Source organism: Lygodium microphyllum, chromosome 22 (genome assembly GCF_053477565.2).
Source record: "Lygodium microphyllum isolate KBCC chromosome 22, Lygodium_microphyllum_v1.1.10, whole genome shotgun sequence".
Lineage (NCBI taxonomy): Eukaryota > Viridiplantae > Streptophyta > Polypodiopsida > Schizaeales > Lygodiaceae > Lygodium > Lygodium microphyllum.
In genome coordinates this window covers 113,349,430-113,375,366 of record NC_141156.1, presented here as the reverse complement: position 1 = coordinate 113,375,366, position 25,937 = coordinate 113,349,430, and the positions used below count along the sequence as shown (strand labels likewise).

Sequence of the window (25,937 nt, the reverse complement as noted above, 5' to 3'; positions counted from 1 at the left end):
ACCGTTATTTTATTAAGTGCTCTATAGTCAACACAAAGTCGCATAGAACCATCTTTTTTCTTTACTAATAAAATTGGCGAAGCCCAAGGTGAATTACTGGGTTGAATTAACCCTTTATCAAGGTAATCCTTAATTTGTCTTTCAACTTCTTGGTGCTGCGTTTCATTTAACTTATAAGGTGGTTTAGAAATAGGGTGAGTATCCTTATTTGTGTCAATTGGGTGATTTATATCACCCCTATCTAGTGGAAGGCTGCTTGGTAAATCAGAAGGAAACACATCTTTAAATTCATCTAACAAACTACTTAATTCATTATTTACATTCAACTCACAATCATAAGAAAATTGTTGCTTTATATTACAGAAAGTAAAAGTATTTTGTACAGGAAGAGACCATAACATATATACCTCACAAACTTCCTTCTTTATCAGCTTCTGAACCTCAGTAGAACACAGCAAAGGATGATCAGATACTTCATGTTCACCTTGAATAACAAAAGTCTTACCATCCCTTTCAAATTCCAGTGTATTATGATGGTAGCTACATTTTAAGGATGGTTCCAATCCCCATAGCCACTCCCTCCCTAGAGCAATATCAGCTCTTTCCATGTTCATAATTTGGAAATCAAGTTTATCTTTATATCCTTGAATCTCAATTTCCAAATTGGATACCATTGTATCCCATATTTTATTATCTTGACCTTGCATCATACGAACAACATATTGATGCCCACTCTTTTGTTGGGGAAGTTGCAATTTTTTGACAAGTGCATAATTTATAAAATTATGTGTAGCAGAGTCATCAATCATGACTCTAACCCTCTTTCCAGCTATCAATCCATGCACTCTAACTAAATCATGTGACCCAAAGGTAGGCTGCCACATAGAAGTTGACATACAACACTTGTGTTATACATCCATGTGCAAGAACTTTAAAGATTTATACTTTCCATGCCCCGTTAATTCTAAGGTCTGCACTACATGGATTTGTTTTTCTTTTCCCTTGCCCTTGTCCTTATCCTTTCCTTTGTCTTCCCCCTTTTTCCTTTGAGGGCAATTCCAAGCAGCATGGTTAGGGGATAGGCAATTAAAACACAGCTTCTCTTTTTTGGCCTTATCAAAGTCGTCTGGACTTAACTGTGGCCTTACATATTGTTTCTTTTCAAAAGGTTGTTTTTTACCCTTAAAAAATGGCATTTTCCTTTTAAATTTGCCCACAAATTTTGAGGTTTCCAATTCCTTAGACTTGGGCTCCGTATCAGTGAGACTAGTGAATGTACCTGGACGCATATTATCTTCATTAATTAATGCAAATTTAATTGCCTCTTCCAGCGTCTTAGGTGAACTCCTTTTCACTTCCTTTTTACAGGCTTTATCTAGTCCCCTAATGAATCCTCTTGTCTTTTGAAATTCATCTATTCCTTCCAATTTGAGGATTATCTCACGATATTCCTCCAGATATGTCAGCAGGGGTCTTTCCTTTTGTATAACATAATCCCAATCTTCCCAATTTCTTTCCATTCCTACTATTCTTGGACTCTCTTTAATGCTAGGCTCCCCTAAACCCCATTCGGGTGCCCAAGACCCCGGACGGTCATTCCTCGTGCATGTTTCCCTTAATTTACCTTATAAATATAACAACACGGCTCCTCCATGCACATCCACTAATGATACATTACATGGAGATTCCAATGAGACTTTTGCAGCTTCAAAGAGGGATTCGAAGAAGAAGAAGTCGAAGACCCAATGTTACTACTGTGGGAAGAAAGGTCATTTATGGAAGGACTGGAAAGAGTTGGCGGCTTCCAGGAAGAAAAAGGAGAAAATGAAGCGGGATATGGACTCCTCTGACAAGTCATCATCTGCCTCAGATTCCGACTCAGATCCTCCGGCCAAGGCAAAGTCCAAGGTGGGGAAGAGATCCTCTTCTTCGGATCATGGGAAGAGCTTGGTGACCCCTTCCTCAACTGCTTTCTAGTGGTGGTGATGAGGTCATTCCTCACGACTCTCCAATGCCAGAGAGGGAGTGTGAGAAGGTGGTGAGATGGGACAGCCATACCTCATCTATATTTCTATACAGATGCACAGGATCCAGAGAGGGACGTCCTTGATGCATCAACTGAAGTTTAGCAGGTTCAAATCTTGGAGCTAGGATTAACATCCAGGTTCGTGATGGGATGGTTACTTGACAGAGAGCGGGTGGCCTTCATCTGGAGCTCACATGAGTGGACACTTTGGCGGTCTGGCCAAAGAAGAGGGATCCATGGTCATTTATGCACTACAGCATTCGTGACACAATGGTCACGTGTGCTACATCAAAGGCATTGTTGATAGACATTGAGAGCTACTGTGATCTTCTCTATTTTTCGAAGCTGGTACGATCGACATCGACATCAGGTTCTCTCCAAGGCACCTTGGTGGTGGCTTGATTACCCACTGCCTAGGTATCCATGGTTCTACTTGGTGGCTGCTTGTTGTATGGACTATAATGAGTCATTTATCATTGTATCATTGTATTGTATCAGATCACCCATGATCTGAGAGAGGGTGTTAGCAAAGTATGTCAACTCATGTGTGAGTCTGGGCATGTATTGTGGGTTGCACACATTATGTAGATATTTTAGGCATTTTTATTGTGTAGCATTTTATGCTTTATTGCATTTATTGTTGGTCGACCAACATTAAATGCTGGCTGACCTAACATATTTTATGGCATTATTCATGCCTATATATTTTGGGCTCCTCAGGCAGTTCACCACTTGGAGGTCATGTGGAGAGAGGAGCCAGTGCCAGTGCCCACACAGCCAATGACTTACTATTGTATACGATAGTCTCGTGTCTAATATATGGATTCCATTTCCAGAGCATACATCTGGTTCTCATCTGTATTGTGTTCTTTCTTTCCCTTTCTCTTTTATCTTGTGTTTCAATAGTTTATTACAGCATATGTTTGCGCTTCCATTGTTGTTCCACTTCTCACAATTTTGTCATGGTCCCTATACCTTGGCCTACCATCGATCCTCATGTTGGAGCAATCTTAGACTTGGTAGCTTTTTGTGGTTGGCTGAATGTTAGAGCTTGCTCTTTCCACTTTTCGAGTTGCAGTGATTTTATGCTTGTGCATGTAAGATGTAAGACGTATCCACATCACTGTGGAGGCTTGGAAGAATTCAATAAGTTTTGTGATGACAATGGGATTAAACAAGAGCTTACAGCTTCTTACAATCCATCATCTAATGGTGTGGCTGAGCGAATGAATCGCACCTTATGTGAAAAGATTCGGTACATGCTGTCTATAGCTAATCTCTCGCATTTTGGGGAGAGGCACTTAAAACTGCGGTGCATATTTGCAACTGATTTCCACATCGTGCACTTGACAATGGCATCCTTGAAGAGGTTTGGTCTGGCAAACCGGCTTTATATGACCACTTAAGAGTCTTTGGTTGCAAATGCTGAGTACATGTGCCTGCTGATAGCAAAACCAAACCTGACATGAAATTTCATAGAGGCATCTTCATGGGTTATGGAGATGAAGGTGAAATGGGCTATAGAGTTTGAGTTCCATGCATGAAAAAGGTGCTACGCAGTCGGGACGTGGTATTTAATGAATCAAAGCTGCTGAAAAATGTCACATCTAATGACTCAAACAAAAAGAAAGTTAAATTTTAGCATGATTAGTTACTTGAGCAGCTATCAACCATTGAAAATTCAGCTCCTTTTGATGCTGATTATGACAATCAGCATATCATTATTGAGCCAGATGAAAATGGGCAACAAGGGGATGCTGAACATCAACTTGAACACCAAAATCAGCATGAACATGAATTACAGCAGCCTGAAATTGTATTACAGCAACTTGAACATGTAGTTCAGAAGCCAAATAATGAGGTCATTGACATTCCCTTGGATGTAGATCCATTACCTAATAACACAGATCATTGGGTAAGAAGATCTACACATGTCAGAAGACCTATACAAAGATTTGATCCTTCTTTGGACTGCATTTTGCTCACAGATGAAGGTGAGTCTCTTACATATAAAGAGGCCTTATCATGTGAATTAAAGAAAAAGAGGGAGCTAGCTATGCAAGAAGAAATGAAGTCATTGTATCAGAATGATACTTAGGATTTGGTTACATTGCCCAAGGATAGGAAAGCTATTCCTAACAAATGGGTCTATAAAATCAAATGTGTGGATGGCAAACCCAAATACAAAGCCAAACTTGTGACTAAGGGCTATACACAAAAGGAGGGCATTGATTTTTAAGAAGTGTTTTTCTCCTATTGCCAAAATGACCACTCTTCGAGTATTATTTGCCATTGTAGCATATCTATGGATCTTGAACTTGATTAGATGGATGTTAGAACTACATTTCTGCATGGTGATTTGGAAGAAGAGTTGTACATGAAACAATCCAAAGGCTTTGTTATACATGGAAAGGAGCATTTGGTATGTAAGCTTAAGAGAAGCTTGTACGGTTTGAAACACGCTCCTAGACAATGGTATAAAAAATTTGATGCCTTCATGCTCTCACATGGTTTTAAAAGGAGTAGTGCAAATCACTGCTTATATAATAAGAAGGCTGATTATACTTGTGCTTTATGTGGATGATATGCTTATTGCTGGTAAGCATAAAGCCAGATTAATGCATTGAAAAGACAGCCGAATTCAGCCTTTGCTGAACATATTTTGGGCATGCGTGTAACACGAGATAGAGAGCAACAGCTCTTATTTCTCTCACAAGAAAAGTACATCAGCAAAGTATTTGATCATTTTTCTATGGCTGATGCTAAGCCTCTTAGTGTACTACATTGTTGACCGATGTTCACTCTATGTATGCGTAGTGCTGGCTTTTGGATTCTGGTGCTTCATTTCATGTTACACCATGCCGTGAGTGCTTCCACTCCTACCGCATTGTCTCTGGTTCAATTCGCTTGGGTGATGACAGGTCACTTGCTATTGTTGGCATTGGGGATGTACAGCTACAGTTCTCTACTAGCAGTACTTTTCTGTTACAGGATGTACGTCATGTACATGCGCTTACACGCAGTCTTATGTCTGCAGGGCAGCTTGATAAGGCAGCCAGTACTATGAAGGGTGTTCCTTATGCTTCAGCTTGTGGTTCACTCATGTATGCTATGGTTGCCACTAGACCTGACATTGTTTATGCAGTGGGAGTTGTAAGCAGATTCATGTCAAATCCTGGCAAAGCACATTGGGAAGCAACGAAATGTATCTTATGGTACCTTAAGGGCACACAAACAAAATGTATTTGCTATGGCAAGGGTACGTTAGATCTGCAAGGGTATTGTGATGCAAACATGGCAAGTGACTTGGATACTGGCAAGTCTACTATGTGAGAAGAAGGTAGGATCGAAGCTCAGTACAGAAATCAATAGACAGTATGAGAGTGAAGCACGACACCCAATGCAATAGATTGAAAGAGTGTGAGCTGAAAGTACAAGGTACAACCCTTAAACCCTTAGGGTTATAGAGGGTGTTCACACCTGAACACGATAAGTGCCCGTAAGTGTGTGTCATAAGTACATACAAAATAATACCATAAGTCTAGGGGAAAAAACCTCTCCTACCGAGAGTAAAAAGTGCCCCAATGTCCTACTGATCACCAACACTCCTATGTGAGTGTAGGCGTAAGTGAGGCATGAGTAAAATACCCAACAAACCCCCTGGAGTAGAGGGTGATCAAGAGTACAAGGATCATCCGCCACCAAAGGAGATCAAATTTAAAGCATTGCGAAATGCTTCAAATTTGTCATGAGGAAAAGCTTTGGTGAAGATGTCTGCCACATTACTGGTGGTAGGACAATAGACAAGGCTGATATCACCTACATGTACCCTCTCTCTGACAAAGTGATAATGTATCTCAATGTGTTTCGTGCGTACATGAAACACTGGGTTCCGTGCCACTGCAAAGGCACTCTGACTGTCAGTGAACAAAGGAGTAGGCTTTGTAGCAGGTACATCCAGATCAACTAGCAAGCATCTAATCCATACGCATTCAACTGTGGTAGTGAAAGCTACCTTGTATTCAGCTTCACATGACGATGTAGCAACAGTGGATTATTTCTTGCTAAGCCAAGATATGCAAGACGAGCCAATAAAAAAACAATTCCACTAGTGGAGTGACGTGAATCATAATCATCAGCCCAATCAAAATCACTATAAGCATGTAACTGCAGTGGTCCCCCCTTGGCATAAAGCAATCCAAGAGATCTAGTACCCTGCAAGTAACGGAAGACACGCTTAACAGCTTACCAATGTGACATGCGTGGCTGATGCATATATCTGCTCAGGGCTGAAACTGCAAACTGTATGTCTAGCCTAGTGTTGCAAAGGTAAATAAGGCATCCAACTCCTGGAGCATATGTGTATATATCAAACAAATCACTATCATCATGTAAAAATAGCTTTAGTCCAGGTTCCATTGGTGTACAGACTGGCTTGCAATCCTGTAAGCCAGACTTCTCAAGAAGTTTACCAATGTGTCTTGACTGTGATAACCCAATACCTCTAGCATCATGTATGAACCGAATGCCCAAGTAATAATGCAAAGACCCCAAGTTTGACATGTCAAAAGTTTTCTGCAATTTTTGTTTAAATGCTGAAATATGATCAACATGTGTCCCTGTAAGCAAGAGATCATCAACATATAGACAAATTATCAGCATGGATCCCCTCTCTTTACATACGTAAAGGGTAGACTCAGATGAGCTGTTTATGAATCCTTGGCTAAGCAAGAAAGTATCTATCTTTGCATACCAAGCTCTAGGAGCTTGTTTCAAACCATATAAAGCTTTTTTCAACTTGCAAACCAAGTGTTTCGATCCCTTAACTACAAAACCAATGGGTTGCTCTACATATACTTCTTCATGAAGTTCCCCATGTAAAAATGCAGCTTTAATATCCAGCCGATGCACAGTCCATCCATAATGAGCAGCCAAAGCAATCATAGACCTGATGGTCGTCATGCAGAAAGTAGGAGCAAATGTCTCCTCATAGTCAATGCCTTTCTTCTATGCATAGCCTTTAGCTACAAGCCTTGACTTATATTTATCAATGGATCCATCTGCATTCCGTTTCAGCTTGTAGACCCGTTTTGTTCCAATGGCTTTCTTGCCAAAGAGCAAAGACACCAAATCCCATGTTTGATTTTTAGTGATAGAATCCAATTCAGCTTGCATTGCTGCTATCCAATACACACTTTGTTGTGCATCCTCAAAACATTCAACCTCCTCATCATCAAGGGTGCTTGCTGCCATAACAAACTCCATGGTCTGTGTAGTATCATGCATACGAGCTTCCCTTCTAGTAGGACCAGCCATGGGTGCATCCAGATAACTCTCTTTCATAGTTTGTAAATACCATCTAGACATTTGTCTTGCCTCCTGACTGTGCATAAGCTCTTGCTGAATTTCAGTTTCAGCACTTCACTGAATATTCACATCAAAATGGCTGATTTTCTGCATTTTCCAAAGGAGTAGCTGGCTGAACATTGAGTTCACTTGGCTGAAACTCCAGCTGAATCACCGAATGTAATGGGCAGCAGCCCTTCAGATACATCACGCGCAGCCTAATATGTGTCTAAACCAACCAGGGACAATTCTGATTTTTCATCAAATAGTACATTCCTACTGACAAACACCTTTTTAGAAATTGGATCATAGAGTCTGTGGCCTTTGCTCTCACTGCTATATCCCACAAAAATGCATTTGACAGCCTTGTTATCCAACTTTTTTCGGAGTACCTATGGAATGTGTGCATATGCAAGGCACCCAAAGGTAGGAAAGTGTCCAACAGAAGGTTTCCGACTGTTCCAAGCCTCAAAAGGTGTAATTTTCTTCAAAGCTTTGGTGGGGCATCTATTCAGAACATGACAAGCACACATGACGGCTTCCATCCAAAAACTGTGGCAAGCTCTTTGCTTTCAGCATACATCTAGCCATCTCCATGAGTGGGAAGAAGTACGAGGTGGAGCCAGACGTTGGGAGAAGTCGAGGAGAGGCGCTGTACAAGCTGGTCGCCACCAGTCCGCCCTGGTGGAGTCATGAGCTGCCACGCCAGCAGCCGCCACCATTCCGCCTCCAATCCTCCTAATTCCGCTACCTGATCCTGCGCCAGCTCGCCACGAGGCCTGGCCACGAGGCCGTCGACTATGCCTGCTTTATTTTCCCCCCACGTGGCTTCCCAGCAAACCTTGGAAACTTCCAAGGGTGTGCTACTTTAGGCCCCCTTCTTGTGGGCTTGGGATTACTATTGCCCCCGAATGTCCCTTTTTAAAGCTCATAAGCCCCCTTCCTATGCATCTTGTAACCCCTTTCCCTCCCCCGTGTTTTACACTTTTTAAGTCCTTATTTTCCCCCAAAAGATCTAAGGCCCTCAAAGGTCTTATTACCCCCCGGTGCTAACATCAATAATCTTTTGTCTTGGGCCGTAAAACAAAACCCTTGTGTTCCCTTTCAAACCCTTGTGTTCCCTTTCAAACCCTTGTGTTGCCTTTCATCCCCCGCCCCGCCCCCCCCCCCCCCCCCGGTTTTTTTTTAAACTCCTATAAGCTCTTTCCATGGTATTTTGAAACCCCCCTCCTAGTATCCTTAATTTTCCTTTAGCCCTTACGCTTGGTTTCGGAATCATTTTCCCTCCCGTGCTTTAACCACCTATAACCTTTTTTTTTGGGCTTTACAAGACCCTTTTCCCCCCAAAAGTACTAGGCTTTGAAAAGGTCTTACTACCCCCCTCCTCGTGGTTAAACCCCTTAGCCGTTCCTTGCCCTTTCCAAAATACCCTTGGGACTTGGGTTTTTCCCCTACTCGAAAAAGAAAAGAAGAGTATTGAAGTGCAAGGGAGCGATGGTGGGAATTCCGAAAAGGAAGTGTAAAGCTGTTTCTACGTCCGAAGGACTACAATTGCGATGCCTCCTAAGAAAGTCCAAGGCGCAGTCGCGGAAGGGTCATCTCCCGGTATCCATGTGGATATCTCACCCCAAAACCAGGTTTTTCTTCTTGGCTTTAATTCAGTTTTAAGTCAATCATGCAAAGGGAAATTGTTAGGGGTAGGATATATCTGTCCGAGTTATTTGTAATGAATGACTTTAGCTTATTTGAATGAATGATAATGTATAGAACTTAGTTTCCTTCGAATAGCATCAAGCATTATAAATTACGAGCAAGATTATCTATTTACTATAGTAGTATATTTCAGTTAAATCCTAAAGGTATAGAAATTATATCTTGCACCATTAGTCTTATTCCTTTTCGCAACGAATCATTGTAAATGATTAAATTCATGAAAGGTTTCTTTCGTTGCTCAAATTACTAGGAAGTTATCATTGCTAATTGCACATCTTAGCAAGGGAAATGTTTGTTATTTGGCATGAGTTCATCTGCAAGGAAAAAGGAAGTTTAAATTGAATTGTATTGACTGAAAAGTAAATTGTCACAAGGATAGCAAAACCGTGACAAGGCGATTAATATTACCTTCCAAAAGATAACCAAACCAATCTAAACATAGAAATATTCATACCCTAAGCACTTGACTACTTTCCTTATTGTAGGGTCAAAAAAATTCGTAAAGATAAAGAACTAGGGTTGTCCCCGAGATTCTTAAAAAGAAACCCTAGGCCCGACATACGTCAGCTTAAAGGATCTAAAACGGATTATTCCATCGCAGGACTTGCGCAGCAAGTACAAAATCATTTAGTCTTGTGATTGATTCACAAGGAGAAAGGGTAAAAACCCTCAACAAGGATGGCAAATCCCTACGCAAGTTATCTTGCAAAAGGACGTATTTTTGGATATCCTTCTAAATAAGGAAAGTTGTAAACCGGAAACTAGCATATCTAAGGAACTTTAGGGTTGACCAAGTTGGGTTAATAGGGTATGCCCTACACCGGAATGTAAAGGATCTTGCCAATTTACAAGACACCTTGGGAACGAGTGGTGATACACTCAAAAGGAAAGAACACTTCCTTAGCAGTTTGCCAAACAACACAGTTGATTAATAGAAATGTTTGTGCTTGCTAGAGATTTTAGGGCTCTGTTTGAATTATGAATTACAAATTAAATGAGTACCTATACTTCAGGTTAAAGGCCTGAAGGAAGAGGCAGTTTCAGTTACCCCCGACTACCTGCCTAACCCTAACCAAGGGGGTTGTTCACCGCGCCGGGAACGTGGACCGACCCCGCCGCGAGAGGTCTCTCCGTTGAGCTCTACTTGGAGTAGGAGGACGCTTGGGTGTCAGGGGGGGCTCTAGCCGTAAATCCCTCGCCTTTCGGATCCTGCACAAGAGGCTAACGTGAATCGGGATTGGATCTCGAGGCCCGCATACTAGTTTACGGGCGGAAGCTTAGAATAGTGATCCCTGCGGATTACTAGATAGCCTTCGGGCGGATTATGGACAAGCCTACGGGCGGAACTCATTGTATTTCAAAGATAAAATGATGAAATATTAACAAAGAACTTGCTTGATATCGTTTTCTATGTCACGTCATAAGATTACGTGAAGGAACCAGTGCTTAATGGATTAATCAAAGAAGATGATTGTTATATGTCAAATCAATGTGTTAGATAATTACATAACTAAAAACAAACCGAGAAAAGTGCGGAGGATGGGCCATGGGTCCGTCCTACGGTTGGGTGGTCCCGGTTAGCCAAGAACTTTTCTCAAAAATCTCGATGAACAGCAGGATGATCATCAAAACGAGTAACGGAAGCAATGACCTAGAGTTATGTCTTACCCGATTTACACTGTTTTAGGGGAACGGAATGGAACTATGCCTTATGGCAGAGAGGTTGAGCTTTGCATCCCTCTCGTTTCCCATTCTCCTTGAACCAAGTGCAGCGTGAATCCGCTTCGGACCTGGTGTTTCTGCGTAAAGTAGTTCGCTCGGGTCCGACGCTAGTTGCTGTTAGTTAATGACCAGCCAGGAAAACCCTAATTCCGATCGATCCTAAGTGGGACCGGCCAGGATACTTCCGCTACGTGGCAGACGCGGGAAGACCTAGATCGCAAATCCCGTAACATTCCATGGGAGTGCCGGGCGGAGCTTTCTAGACATCCTTTCCGACGGACTGCTAAGACATGTCCTAGATGATACTAAGAGGACACGTTACAGTTGGTATCAGAGCCGACCAACAACGAAATTGTTTTTATAAGATCTCAATAAATTGAAATAAAGAAATTGTTGCTGTCCAAACATTTCATTACCTTCAATGCTGTCTTGCAGAGTTATGAAGCATGGAACAAGTTTTTGGTATTTCGGGTCATGTTTATGACTGCAATACATTCTCCGCTTTACAGACAAAGTATTGGGAGGATGAATATCCTGGAGCAGATTTATAATCCATCACCTTTATACATAGAACGAAGATGGACGGGGTCTTCAGGAATTTACTATATAGCCGCCCACCGATTTGCTTATCTACAGACCAACCTAAAGAGGATCAAGTGGTTGGAAGACTTGAAAGTTGTGAAGCTGTTCATTTTTGTGGAAGCTCACGTAAATTCGACTTTACATATTCAACGTCGGAGGGTTGAGATGAACTCATATGTATATGAGGAAGTAACCCGTGTAATCCCAGCCGACAGGATTAAAGTGTTGGGCCGCCATGAGAAGTATGGATTCCAACGGAAAGGGTATCCTGAACTTCCAATGAATTATCGATTCCTAAAGATCCATGACCCAAAACCCTACTATTACACAATTCCTGTAGACAAATGCAATACAACGTTGTTCTCCCCAAACTGAATGTAACGATTGGCTTATCATCACATGAAACGTTGTATTCAAAAAGGCTATGCCCATGTAAATACAAATAAAGACTTCTTTTTATCAATATCTGGCTGTGCATAAGAGTTGTTAAAAAGTTAAGTAGCTACATTGTTTACGAGATAGCTAAACTAAAAATGAAAGATAAGCTAACGCCGATTATCATATAATAACGTTAAGAAAACCTTTAACCAGGCACAACCCCAGGTACAGGTTCCAAATTCGCCTCCTACATCAAGTACTGCTGTGACCCAGGAGAAGAAGTTCATTCTCAAGCAGATAAAGCCACCCGAGTTTGACGGGAGAGGCAGATTCGTCCAGGCTGATGCTGAAATTTGGATTGAATCCATGGAGGATTACTTCGAAGCAGCTGGTACTGCACCTACCAATCAGGCCATGCTCACCAAGTTAAAGCTCACCGACGAAGCTAGACTTTGGTGGAAACAATGGTGCAGGGATCAAGGGATTTCAGAGGGGTCCGTTACCTGGGAGAAGCTGAAGAAAGCTGTGCAGGGCAGATACTTACCACTTGCATATCGTACGCAGAAAATGAATGAATTCTACGAGCTGAAACAGTTAGGACTCACTCTCGATGCATACTACTCTAAATTCGTCTCACTTTTAAAGTATGTGCCACAGATGGACATGACGCAGCAGGTGTCCAAATTTTGTGCGGGTTTAAATCCACCAATAAATACCCGTCTCGAATCTATGCGTCCATCAGATCTTCAGGATGCACTCATTCGAGCGGCGTCTATAATTCAGGAGGTGCAAGCTAGACCAAGGGGTAACAAAACTTGGTCTTATAGTGACCCGAACAGAGGAGCATTCAGACCTCAAATGAAGAGAGTTCAAGGTCATAATCAAGGACAAAGAAAGAAAGCAAGGACAAATAACGTCAACAACTTTGTTCCTACTCAAAGTAATGGCCGAAACCTCCGTTGTTTCCACTGCAACGAACCCGGTCACTTCAAGAGGCAATGTCCCAAGCTCAGCGGAGGACATCGTCAAACGCCTTTCCAAGGAGCAGGCCGTGGTCAAGGAACCGCTAACCGTGGAAGAGGAAGAACAGCCTGCATTGCCAATAGGCAAAGATGCGAAGAAGAAGAAGAGGAAGATCCGACTATGGAAGCGGAATTCGAAAGAGCGACAGTCCATGCTGCTTTACACAATAAAGGGCCGAATCGCCAGTTCTCGGTGATTCAGACACCGTCGGACTATCAAGGTAAAGGTTTCAAAACCTTGATTGATTGTGGCAGCACACATTCCTTTATCTCACCAACATGTGCAAAAAGTTTAGGAATAACCACAGTAGAAGCACCTACCCTGCTTGTGGAATTGGCAAATGGTCGTGAGGTAACTTGTACCAAGCAAACTGCTAAGGTGGAATTTTTTCTGGGAGGAAAGAAGATTTCAGTCAAATTCAGCGTCATGAATTTAGGTATCCATGAGTGTCTACTCGGGATGGATTGGCTTAAACCCAACGACGCCCACATTCACTGTGGAAAGGGTCAAGTTTCCTTTCGAAACTCTGAAAGGGAATTTGTCACAACTCAAGGTGAGGCAGGAGTGCCAAGAATCCAATTGGCCAAAGTATCTCGGATCATAAAAGGAGTCAGAAAAGGATTACCCATTTACCTGATCAAACTCAACAAGTTAGATCAAAAGCAAGAGTCTCATGAGGAACCTTCTTGGCTAAAGGAATACGCTGACGTATTCCCTGAGGAATTGACTGAATTTCTGCCTCAAAGAGAAGTAGATCATGAGATTAGGCTAGTACCTGGAGCTGCACCAATTGCAAAGAGACCTTATAGAATGTCCATACCAGAAGCAATTGAGTTGAAGGAACAACTCAAGCAACTATTAGATCAGGGTTACATCCGGCCTAGCAATTCACCGTGGGGAGCTCCAGTACTATTCCAGAAAAAGAAAGATGGGACACTTCGACTATGTATTGATTACCGGGGGTTGAATCAATCAACAGTCAAGAACAAATATCCTATTCCTAGAATAGATGAGCTTCTTGATCGTCTTCACGATGCAAAGATCTTCTCCAAGATTGATCTCAGGTCAGGTTACTATCAGATAAGGATCAAGGAAGATGATATTCCAAAGACAGCCTTCAATACAAGATATGGGCACTTTGAGTTCCTGGTTATGTCATTCGGGCTTACCAATGCACCTGCCACCTTCAATAGATTAATGCAGGATATTTTTAGACCATATCTTGATGATTTCGTGCTTGTCTTTTTCGATGACACTGTAGTCTATTCTAAACAGGAAGAAGATCATGAACCTCAACTTCGGATTGTCCTTGAGACAATGAGGTCACATAAGCTTTATCCAAAAATGAAGAAGTGTGCATTCTTTAAGTGGCAGATTGAATATCTGGGATTCATAGTATCATCAGAAGGAATATCAGTAGACCCAGCCAAGGTCAGAGATGTACTTGAATGGCCAACACCAGTATCTGTCAAAGAAATACGCAGCTTTCTTGGATTGACAGGATGGTATAGGGTCTTCATCAAAAACTATGCTTTGATTGCAGCACCTCTTACAGACTTATTAAAGAAGCAGACTTCCATTACATGGTCAACTTCCGAACAAAATAGCTTCGACAAATTGAAGCAAAGTTTGGTATCAGCACCTATTCTAAAACTTCCTGACCTCAATAAGGAGTTTGAGGTAGTAACTGATGCTAGCATTCTTCCCTTGGGGTGTGTACTTATGCAGGAAGGTCATCCAGTAGCATACTCTTCAAGGAAATTGAAGAGTCATGAAAAGAATTATGCTACGCATGATCTGGAATTACTAGCTGTCATCCATGCTCTAAAGCTTTGGAGGCACTACCTGTTGGATAACAAGTTTACTCTAGTAACCGATCATAAGAGTCTTAGATGGATTTTTACCCAGAACGAGCTCAACATGAGGCAACGTCGGTGGATTGAAGTATTGGAGGAATATGATTTTGAAATCAAGTACCGACCAGGGAAGGAGAATGTAGTTGCCGATGCACTCAGTTGCAAGGCATTCCTAAATTTCCTAATCTTGCAGAATCCATCAACAGCCAGATCTTTAGCTACAAAAGTATCTATGTCAAACAACCCTATACTTGAACTAGCTAGAGAGGAAGCATGCCATGATTTGGCATACCAAACAATGCTAAAGGAAATATCTACCAAGGAGCAGAATAAAAAGTTGCAAGCCAAGTATCTGAAATTTTCCATTGATAATGGACTTGTCTACTACAGAACAAGGCTGTGTATACCAGCAAGCCAATCACTTAAGCAGAAGATAATATGGGAAGCTCATGATTCCCCTTTCGCAGGACATCCTGGCTATGCTAAGACTCTTAATGCAGTTAGAAAAAGCTACCATTGGGAGAGGCTTAAAGGTGGCATTCTCAAATATGTCACTGAGTGTTTATCTTGCCAACGTATCAAAGCCGAACATGTCATGATGCCAGGGAAACTGCAACCCCTTGACATTCCCCAAATGAAATGGGAATTTATCAGTATGGATTTTGTTGTGGGCTTACCCCAAGTCCAAGGAGGATACAATTCCATTATGGTTATGGTTGGCATGCTTACCAAGGTTGCACACCTAATTCCAGTAAAGACAAACTATAAAGCCTCCGACATTGCAAGATTGTTTATCAAGGAGATATTCAAGCTACATGGGTTACCTAGAAGAATCATTAGTGACCGAGATTCTCTCTTCACATCACACTTCTGGAGAGCTATCTTTGAAGCTATTGGGACTCAACTCTGTTTTAGCACCGCCTACCATCCCCAAACGGATGGCCAAACAAAGCGAGTAAATCAAATCATCGAAGATATGCTTAGGGCATACTGCTGTCGAGAGCCGAAGAGGTGGATTCAATACTTGCCATTAGTTGAATTTGCCTACAATGCTTCTTACCAACAGAGCATTCAGATGACCCCTTATCAGGCATTATATGGTCATGATTGTCAAAGTCCCCTAAACTTTTCTGATCCAACCCTAAGGGTTGAAGCGTCAAGACAGATGTTGGAAGACATGGATGATCAAATAAAGTCAATAAGACAAGACATACAGGCGGCCAAGGATAGACAAAAGGCGTACACAGATTTGAAACGTCAAGAAAGAGTCTTCGAAGAAGGAGACATGGTCTTCATTCGCGTACGCCCTAAAAAGAGTTCTCTATCCTTAGGAGATTGCAAGAAGCTAAGTCCAAGGTATTGTGGGCCATACAAGATCCTCAAAAGCCTAGGACCTAATGCTTATAGATTACAACTCCCTGAGAACCTAAAGGTTCACAATGTATTCCATATCAGCCTATTGAAGAAATATGTACCTAATCCTGACCATGTACTTGATGACCAACAAGTTGTAATGCCTAATCAAGGAGTCCTTGAACTAAGGCCTGATAAGATCTTGGATGTTAGGGAGAGACAATTAAGATCCAAAACCCTGAGAGAATGCTTCGTCCAGTGGAAAGATTATCCCGAAGAGGATGCCACTTGGATAGATGAACGCACACTCAACCATCAATATCCCCAGTTTATCTCAAGATGAGAACATCTCGATTCCTCTAAGGGGGAGAGAATGTAATATATCGAATATTGGAAATCCATGGGAAATTAATTTTTTTTTATTCTTCTCCCGTCAGGTGATGGTCGTGCTGGAGGGGGAGAGGGATTTAGAAAGGACAGAAAGCTCCTCGTTGGAGCTTGCTGATCCTCAATGCCATGCGCACTGACACGATGGAAAGGGAGGATTCCCCTCCCCTCCCCTATTTAAATCAAGGGGGGCTGCTGCCGTCTGGGGAGGAGAGAGGGAGAGCTGTCAGGCTGCCTATCATCGCCAGAGCCTGGGAAGGAGTACGAGGTGGAGCCAGACGTTGGGAGAAGTCGGGGAGAGGCGCTGTACAAGCTGGTCGCCGCCAGTCCGCCCTGGTGGAGTCATGAGCTGCCACGCCAGCAGCCGCCACCATTCCGCATCCAATCCTCCTGATTCCGCTGCCTGATCCTGCGCCAGCTCGCCACGAGGCCTGGCCACGAGGCCGTCGACTATGCCTGCTTTATTTTCCCCCCACGTGGCTTCCCAGCAAACCTTGGAAACTTCCCAAGGGTGTGCTACTTTAGGCCCCCTTCCTGTGGGCTTGGGATTACTATTCCCCCCGAATGTCTCTTTTTAAAGCTCATAAACCCCCTTCCTATGCATCTTGTAACCCCTTTCCCTCCCCCGTGTTTTACACTTTTTAAGTCCTTATTTTCCCCCAAAAGATCTAAGGCCCTCAAAGGTCTTATTATCCCCCGGTGCTAACATCAATAATCTTTTGTCTTGGGTCGCAAAACAAAACCCTTGTGTTCCCTTTCAAACCCTTGCGTTGCCTTTCATCCCTCCCCCCCCCCCCCCGCGGTTTTTTTTTAAACTCCTATAAGCTCTTTCCATGGTATTTTGAAACCCCCCTCCTAGTATCCTTAATTTTCCTTTAGCCCTTACGCTTGGTTTCGGAATCATTTTCCTCCCGTGCTTTAACCACCTGTAACCATTTTTTTTGGGCTTTACAAGACCCTTTTCCCCCCAAAAGTACTAGGCTTTGAAAAGGTCTTACTACCCCCCTCCTCGTGGTTAAACCCCTTAGCCGTTCCTTGCCCTTTCCAAAATACCCTTGGGACTTGGGTTTTTCCCCTACTCGAAAAAGAAAAGAAGAGTATTGAAGTGCAAGGGAGCGACGGTGGGAATTCCGAAAAGGAAGTGTAAAGCTGTTTCTACGTCCGAAGGACTACAATTGCGATGCCTCCTAAGAAAGTCCAAGGCGCAGTCGCGGAAGGGTCATCTCCCGGTATCCATATGGATATCTCACCCCAAAACCAGGTTTTTCTTCTTGGCTTTAATTCAATTTTAAGTCAATCATGCAAAGGGAAATTGTTAGGGGTAGGATATATTTGTCCGAGTTATTTGTAATGAATGACTTTAGCTTATTTGAATGAATGATAATGTATAGAACTTAGTTTCCTTCGAATAGCATCAAGCATTATAAATTACGAGCAAGATTATCTATTTACTATAGTAGTATATTTCAGTTAAATCCTAAAGGTATAGAAATTATATCTTGCACCATTAGTCTTATTCCTTTTCGCAACGAATCATTGTAAATGATTAAATTCATGAAAGGTTTCTTTCGTTGCTCAAATTACTAGGAAGTTATCATTGCTAATTGCACATCTTAGCAAGGGAAATGTTTGTTATTTGGCATGAGTTCATCTGCAAGGAAAAAGGAAGTTTAAATTGAATTGTATTGACTGAAAAGTAAATTGTCACAAGGATAGCAAAACCGTGACAAGGCGATTAATATTACCTTCCAAAAGATAACCAAACCAATCTAAACATAGAAATATTCATACCCTAAGCACTTGACTACTTTCCTTATTGTAGGGTCAAAAAAATTCGTAAAGATAAAGAACTAGGGTTGTCCCCGAGATTCTTAAAAAGAAACCCTAGGCCCGACATACGTCAACTTAAAGGATCTAAAACGGATTATTCCATCGCAGGACTTGCGCAACAAGTACAAAATCATTTAGTCTTGTGATTGATTCACAAGGAGAAAGGGTAAAAACCCTCAACAAGGATGGCAGATCCCTACGCAAGTTATCTTGCAAAAGGACGTATTTTTGGATATCCTTCTAAATAAGGAAAGTTGTAAACCGGAAACTAGCATATCTAAGGAACTTTAGGGTTGACCAAGTTGGGTTAATAGGGTATGCCCTACACCGGAATGTAAAGGATCTTGCCAATTTACAAGACACCTTGGGAACGAGTGGTGATACACTCAAAAGGAAAGAACACTTCCTTAGCAGTTTGCCAAACAACACGGTTGATTAATAGAAATGTTTGTGCTTGCTAGAGATTTTAGGGCTCTGTTTGAATTATGAATTACAAATGAAATGAGTACCTATACTTCAGGTTAAAGGCCTGAAGGAAGAGGCAGTTTCAGTTACCCCCGACTACTTGCCTAACCCTAACCAAGGGGGTTGTTCACCGCGCCGGGAACGTGGACCGACCCCGCCGCGAGAGGTCTCTCCGTTGAGCTCTACTTGGAGTAGGAGGACGCTTGGGTGTCAGGGGGGGCTCTAGCCGTAAATCCCTCGCCTTTCGGATCCTGCACAAGAGGCTAACGTGACTCGGGATTGGATCTCGAGGCCCGCATACTAGTTTACGGGCGGAAGCTTAGAATAGTGATCCCTGCGGATTACTGGATAGCCTTCGGGCGGATTATGGACAAGCCTACGGGCGAAACTCATTGTATTTCAAAGATAAAATGATGAAATATTAACAAAGAACTTGCTTGATATCGTTTTCTATGTCACGTCATAAGATTACGTGAAGGAACCAGTGCTTAATGGATTAATCAAAGAAGATGATTGTTATATGTCAAATCAATGTGTTAGATAATTACATAACTAAAAACAAACCGAGAAAAGTGCGGAGGATGGGCCATGGGTCCGTCCTACGGTTGGGTGGTCCCGGTTAGCCGGGAACTTTTCTCAAAAATCTCGATGAACAGCAGGATGATCATCAAAACGAATAACGGAAGCAATGACCTAGAGTTATGTCTTACCCGATTTACGCTGTTTTAGGGGAACGGAATGGGACTATGCCTTATGGCAGAGAGGTTGAGCTCTACATCCCTCTCGTTTCCCATTCTCCTTGAACCAAGTGCAGCGTGAATCCGCTTCGGACCTGGCGTTTCTGCGTAAAGTAGTTCGCTCGGGTCCGACACTAGTTGCTGTTAGTTAATGACCAGTCAGGAAAACCCTAATTCCGATCGATCCTAAGTGGGAACGGCCAGGATACTTCCGCTACGTGGCAGACACGGGAAGACCTAGATCGCAAATCCCGTAACATTCCATGGGAGTGCTGGGCGGAGCTTTCTAGACATCCTTTCCGACGGACTGCTAAGACGTGTCCTAGATGATACTAAGAGGACACGTTACAGATAATGAGTTCAAAGTGGTAGATATCATCTGTGCATCCAAATAGTACTCATCAGCATTCATGAGTTGCTCACACAAGTCCTGAATTTTGTTCAAGTGATCCTGAATAGAATCACCTTCATCCATTTTCAATGTCTCTAGCTCTTTCTTTAAGAAAGAGATGTGAATCTCATTCTTGCCTGCAAACATCTGCTCCAAAGTTAGCCAAGCTTCTCGTGAAGAAGCTACTGAACGAATGCGGGGGATGATTGATTGCTGAACTGCCAATGCAATCAGCGACAACGCCTGTGCATCCCGTGTACCCCACGCTTTTTGAGTTGTTGATCTAGAGCAAGCTGAGGTGCCCGTTGTGCACGTCCTCCTGGAGGAGGAGTAGCTGGAGCCACAACTCCAAGTCTAGCTTCTTCTCCACTAACATAATCCCAAAGATTTTTCGCCACAAATACATTCTTCATCATGAAGAACCAAAGTGAATAGTTATTTACATCCAATCTGTCCTCCTTGGATACATAGGTGAAGACATATCCTCCCTGATTTGCCATGATAATCAATAACCAAAAGAGGCAAAAGAGCAATATCGAAGCGTGACCAAACTAGAAATCTGAAAATTTCCAAAAGTTGCAGGAAATAACTTCTGCAATTATTATACAAAGGTGCACTCTGTCAAAATTGTCTTTAATGCATACAATCCAAGGTACAATCAGTGTTCAGCAACACTGTATCAGCAAAATCCCCTAAATTTCTTGCCCCAAATTTGTTCAAAACAGTCTATCAATGACTGCAACTGCAATGCATGTGCCAATGTCCTCAAAAAGCATAAAAGCTCCAAAAATTTTTATGAATGTGCCCAAAAATTTGCATCCAGTGTCCCAGACACGTATCCAAAAGTCTCCTGCTTGCGTAGAAACCCCCTCTTCTAGAAATCTATTCTGAAATTAAAAATTTTAAAAAAATTACCTTAGAAATGACGGGTTGACATGGGCACATGGATAGACGAGCTGGCAGGCGTCAGAGCTATGGCAAGCTGGCGCAGATTCATCAATCGCAGTCAGGCAGGTGGCGCAGCAATCTAGCATAGCAGATGGCAAACAGGCAGCCTGAGCAGGCTTCAAGCTACAGATCGTGGCGTGGCAACTGCCTTCTGTGTGACTGACATGGCGAGCAATGCCACAGGCAGCATTTCTAGAGATGGGTGGCGCTAGCTACTATTGACGGGTGGCGCAAAGAATGTGAACGTAGGTGTAAGTGAGGCGTGAGTGAAATACCCAACATACTAGCGGGTGAATCTTTGCCTTGACGGGTGGGGCGGTTTCTTGGTGCTCTAGGTTGCAAAAAATAGTAGCACTCTCTACCACTAAGGCTGAATATATTGAAGCCACTGAAGCTTCAAAAGAAGCAGTTTGGCTTGGTCGTTTGGTCAAGGATTTTGGGCTGCCCCACCAAAACACCTATACTTAGATGTGATAACCAGAGCGTTGTATGCCTAGCTAAGAATGCCATGTTTCATGCACATACCAAACATATTGATGTTCGGTATCATTTTATCAGACAAGTTTTGGACGATGGTCTAGTCACCCTAACCAAGATCAAATCACAAGATAACCCTGCAGATGTTCTCACCAAAAGTCTTGCAAAGGCTCCACATAAGCATTGCATCAGACTTGTGAAAATTGGTTAAAGGTTCGCTTCGGACCTTTAAGTGGGAGGTTGTTGGGTGTAAAGGCCCTTTACGCGCTCTCTGTGTATATATTACTTCACACATGTGAACTCACCCTAGCAGGTGTAAGTGTACTGTACCCTAAGTATAAATACATTCTTTTATTCTTTGTGTGTACCACACTGGCACACACCTATCCGTCGACTCTCACTCTATCTCACTGTTCAACACTGTTCAGTTTTGGGTCATTGAGCTTCTCGATTAATGTGCCTCCTCTTAGCTCTCTTTCTCTATCTACTTCCAATTTGACTCTACAGGAGGCAATACCACATTTGGGACGACTGGCGATCCATCTTCATCATCTTGGTCAAGCTCTATGTCAGGTTTATACAATCCTTTTGAGTCATTCAAATCAAAACCCTCTCCTCTTTTGCCTTTCGGTGTGTAAGATCCAAATGGTCAAATGTATGTAAATCTTAACACAAGACGCTTAAGAAGCAGACATTCATCATCAAGTATACCTACATCTTCTATTTCATTTGAGCAAGTTGATTACTTGTCTTCTCTCCCTCCCATCCCACCCTCTTCTCTTGAAGCCACATCACACTCATTTCAAAACCTCGACTTACATTCCATATCCACCTCTACCACACTAGGAGTTGGACCTTCTATTTCCGCTCCTTGCACATTTTCATTCTCTATTCCATATTCACATTTCCCTACCACTTCACATCATGGTGCATCGTGAGGGAGCATTCCACCTCTTAACACATCATGGTGCATCATGAGGGAGCATTCCACCTCTTAACACTATCACCTACCCTTTCCCACAAGCCACTCCGTCCTATGGGGCTTCGTTGCAGGGAATGCCACCCTCTAACACAATTCCCTCTACCTTTCCTCATGTAGGCACATCTTTTCCGACTGAGATGGTTGTGATGGGCATCCCCCTCACTACCCCCAGCTACACGCATCCCCTACTTATGGTGCATCATCACACTTTCCACGGGTCACTCCTACGCAAGGATTTCCATCCTCTGCTCCACGTATCCCTATCCCTCCATCTTGGGATCCTCATGCGGAACCAATGCTCATGCCTAGTCATCCCACGCAAACTTTTGGATCCACCATGCACAGTTCTCATATGCTTGGTAGGCACTCTAGTTCCTATTCCCAAGTATACTCCTTTCCACCACAATACCCACACTATCCACCTTATCCGAGCACTACCACTCTTGTTGCATCGGCCAAGAATGTCTTCACGGACAAGACTCGTTTGAATGGGTCGGACTTCACCGCTTGGTCAAACTATATGCATCAAGTGCTTAAGTCTCACAGTCTTTGGGACCTCGTTGTTGGTCTTGATTGCTCTCCTACTAGCATGGAGACTTTTCTTCCCAAGGCAAGGCTATCATGGTGGCGACTTCTACCTTGCTCTTCTAGTCCCGAATGCTTCTTCTCATCATGGTTCTCAGCACCACACGAAATCCGACATTTGGCTCCTCTTCCTCCTTCGGCATCGACATTCCAATTGAGAGGGGATTCCTACCCTTCTTGGTATTCTACAGGTTTCAGCACTTGTCTTCGACATCAACCTTCCCCCCCATTATACTTTCCCCTGTGCATTGCATGTTTTCATCATATTTGTACTAGGATGCTTGGGCAAGTGAACAATTTCCCCACAAGGAACACTGTCCAAGTGGCACCTACTGCATGAGCATTTCACAACATGTAACATACTCATTGTACAAAGCACCACTAAACGGATCCTAAGTTGTTTCCACCGGCGGTTTGTTCACCACATACACGACCATTACTTCATTACCATTCCCTCATCATCAACTTCCTCGAGTGGATGGGTAGCTTGTTTGTTTTGTGATGGGTTGGACCTAACCATCCCTTCTCATTCTCCCATCTTCTCCTATTACTCAATCGACCGAAAACCATCTCACTTACACAAAAAAAAGTGCATTGTAGTTCCATCTGCCTTTGTAGGCCTTGATAGGCCACTCGGCAATCAACAAGCACCCTTTGTCCGATACTCTATCCTCTCTAGGGTGACTACTTGGACTCCCTTGGTAAAATAACCATTGCCTCTGTAGTCTTAGTAGACAACTGGGCAACCACCGTACATCCTTTGTCTGATACCCTAGCTGCTTTGGAATGGGACACCTTGGGCAAAATGGATTGGCCTTCCTTTTTCACCCTATTTTGGGCTCAAGAGGGAATGTTGAGCTAAGAAATGAATTCCATGCTAATTAGCCACTTAAACAGTCCCAAAAAAGCTTAATTTAATGAAAACCCTAAAACTAGAAGTGGTTCGAGAGAGTTCAATGAAACCCTAATTTGGGAGGGTCCATCCTCATTCATAAATAGACAAACTACCCCCATTCACTCCAATCCCTTTCTGTGCAGATTTCTCATCTATAAGTGCAAATTTCAGCCATTAATCCACACACACATGGCTATCCAACCTCGGCGACTGCTGTCACACCTTCCCTCTGCTGAATTTGCACCTCCAATGTGTAAGTGACAGCTCACAACCCATCTCCCTCGTCATGCAATAGCATCTACAACTTGCATTTGGTGTCCTCCACATCAAGCAACAGTCTTTCATCAAGTAATAACTGCTTCACATCAAGCAATAGCTACCAATTCTCTTCCTCACTTGTCCATGGTACTGCAGGCCCTCCTAACACCTGCATTTGCTGCATCCTCCACATCCTACACTCTTACATTCATTCACATCAGAGTTGTGTTCTTTCTTTCCTTTCTTCTGTTTGTGTTTGACTTTCTGTGTTTGAGTTTTCGGTTTTGCTCTCTATGCCTATGTTTGTCTCGTTGTGTTTCTATCGTGGTCACTTTGTGTTTCCTCTGTGCAAAACCTAGCAATGCCTCCACACACTCTTCTTCACAAGTAACTCATGTCGGATCTGTAATGTCTCAAGTCTTGGTATATGGATTCCATTTCCCAAGCATCTCTTTGCTTGCGAGTTCTTTGTGCAATGTTCTTTTCTTTTGCAATGTTTCTCTTTTCTCTTCTCTCCTATGTTCAGGAGTCTATTACAGCAATTTTCCACACTTCCATCACTACATCCACATCTGGCATTGACAACTTCTAAAATCAAAAGCTCAAAGTTCTAAAAGCCAATGTTTATCTTGATGGTGGTTCTCCGCACATTCTCCCATGTAATGTTTGCTCCCAATGAGATAGATCATTATTCATCACGCCATCAAGGGTTGAAAGTGGATGGTTTGAGTATGTAATGGCCAGGATAGATAGCGCACTGCAGATAATTTTGTGATAACATGGATTTGTCATATGGTATTACTTTTATTTTTCTGCCACATTAACGTTTCACAATGACAAAGTTTGATGATGTTGAAAGTTAATGAGTGTACGTATGAAGGCACCAAGGGAGGCATAGTGACATGCACACGTAGATTGTAATGGAAAATGCATGATCCAATGTGCGATAAGGTATCATGGCACAATGTTGTTTGAATGAGAGATAGAAATAGGTCATTCGATCACATTCAGATCCGACCAATCGAATGCTATTAACACATAGAGGTTCTCCTGTCTCTATCGTGATTGGATAGGAAGGGCTAGCCTATGTATGCCCAGAGCGTCCATTCACGAATGACTATCGCCAACAGAATTTTAAAAATGTGTACTGGCATTTGGTAACTTTATCAGTGCAAACAGCTGGCAAGACGAGCAAACCGGGGCAATGAAGTAGCAAAAGCTCAGGACGAGAAAAGGAAACAAAGAGGAAAACCTGCATTTCTGGAAGATGAGACGAACCTGGAGTCGTGCTTCAAGATCCTCTGGGGCGAGCCTGGGCTAAAGCCAAGGCCAAAGAATTCGATTGTAAGCTTACAGGCCGGAGCAAGGTGAGAGCTTCTGCCAACGTTGCAGCCACCGAGGTATGGATGGGAAACCTGGCATTGCAACATCGAGTGCCTGCGCTTCTTTCTTGCCCCTCCTCTCCCTCTCCCTCCTCCTCCTTCTTGAAGTTTCTGCTTGCTCGTCTTCTTCTTGCTTACATTTTGAGGTTGACTAGCAAAATGCCCGTGACGCCGGTGAAAACCTTTTGCCAGTGTTTAAGAGAGGAAGCAGGACACTCGTGTGCCACGCGTCGGCTCCTGAGCTTTGGAAGCTTTGCTCTTTTCTAGTGTCCCTTCCACGTGTCGCGATGTGACTCGTAGTCGCTTTTTCCTTCTCATTTTCGTTTCCAATGTTTATTCTTCTTTAGTACAAATATCTCCTTGAATTTTTATTTCCAATCTATACTTCTTATAATTGAGTATCTATATCTATATATATACTTCTTACAATTGAGCAATGTAGGAAGCCTATTATCTATCCCCACATAACATTGGTAAACTGCAACTCTAACCTATCAAGTACTAACTATTAGATAACAATTATAGTTCTAAATTTAATGTTTAATGAGCTCTCTCTCTCTCTCTCTCTCTCTCTCTCTCTCTCTCTCTCTCTCTCTCTCTC

The 25,937-nt window shown here is 42.7% G+C and overlaps 1 protein-coding gene across 2 annotated transcripts in view; it reads right to left on the bottom strand.

Moving 5' to 3' along the window:
- ISA3 (isoamylase 3) overlaps positions 1–25,496 on the bottom strand; it is a 264,204-nt gene extending 238,708 nt beyond the window's left edge. For both annotated transcript variants that reach the window (XM_087662417.1, XM_087662418.1), the window contains exon 1: positions 25,233–25,496. In XM_087662417.1, the coding sequence (XP_087518543.1) occupies positions 25,233–25,384 (152 nt within the window). In that variant the 5' untranslated portion in view covers positions 25,385–25,496. The remainder of the gene's footprint in view (positions 1–25,232) is intronic.
- Positions 25,497–25,937: the final 441 nt, after the last annotated feature.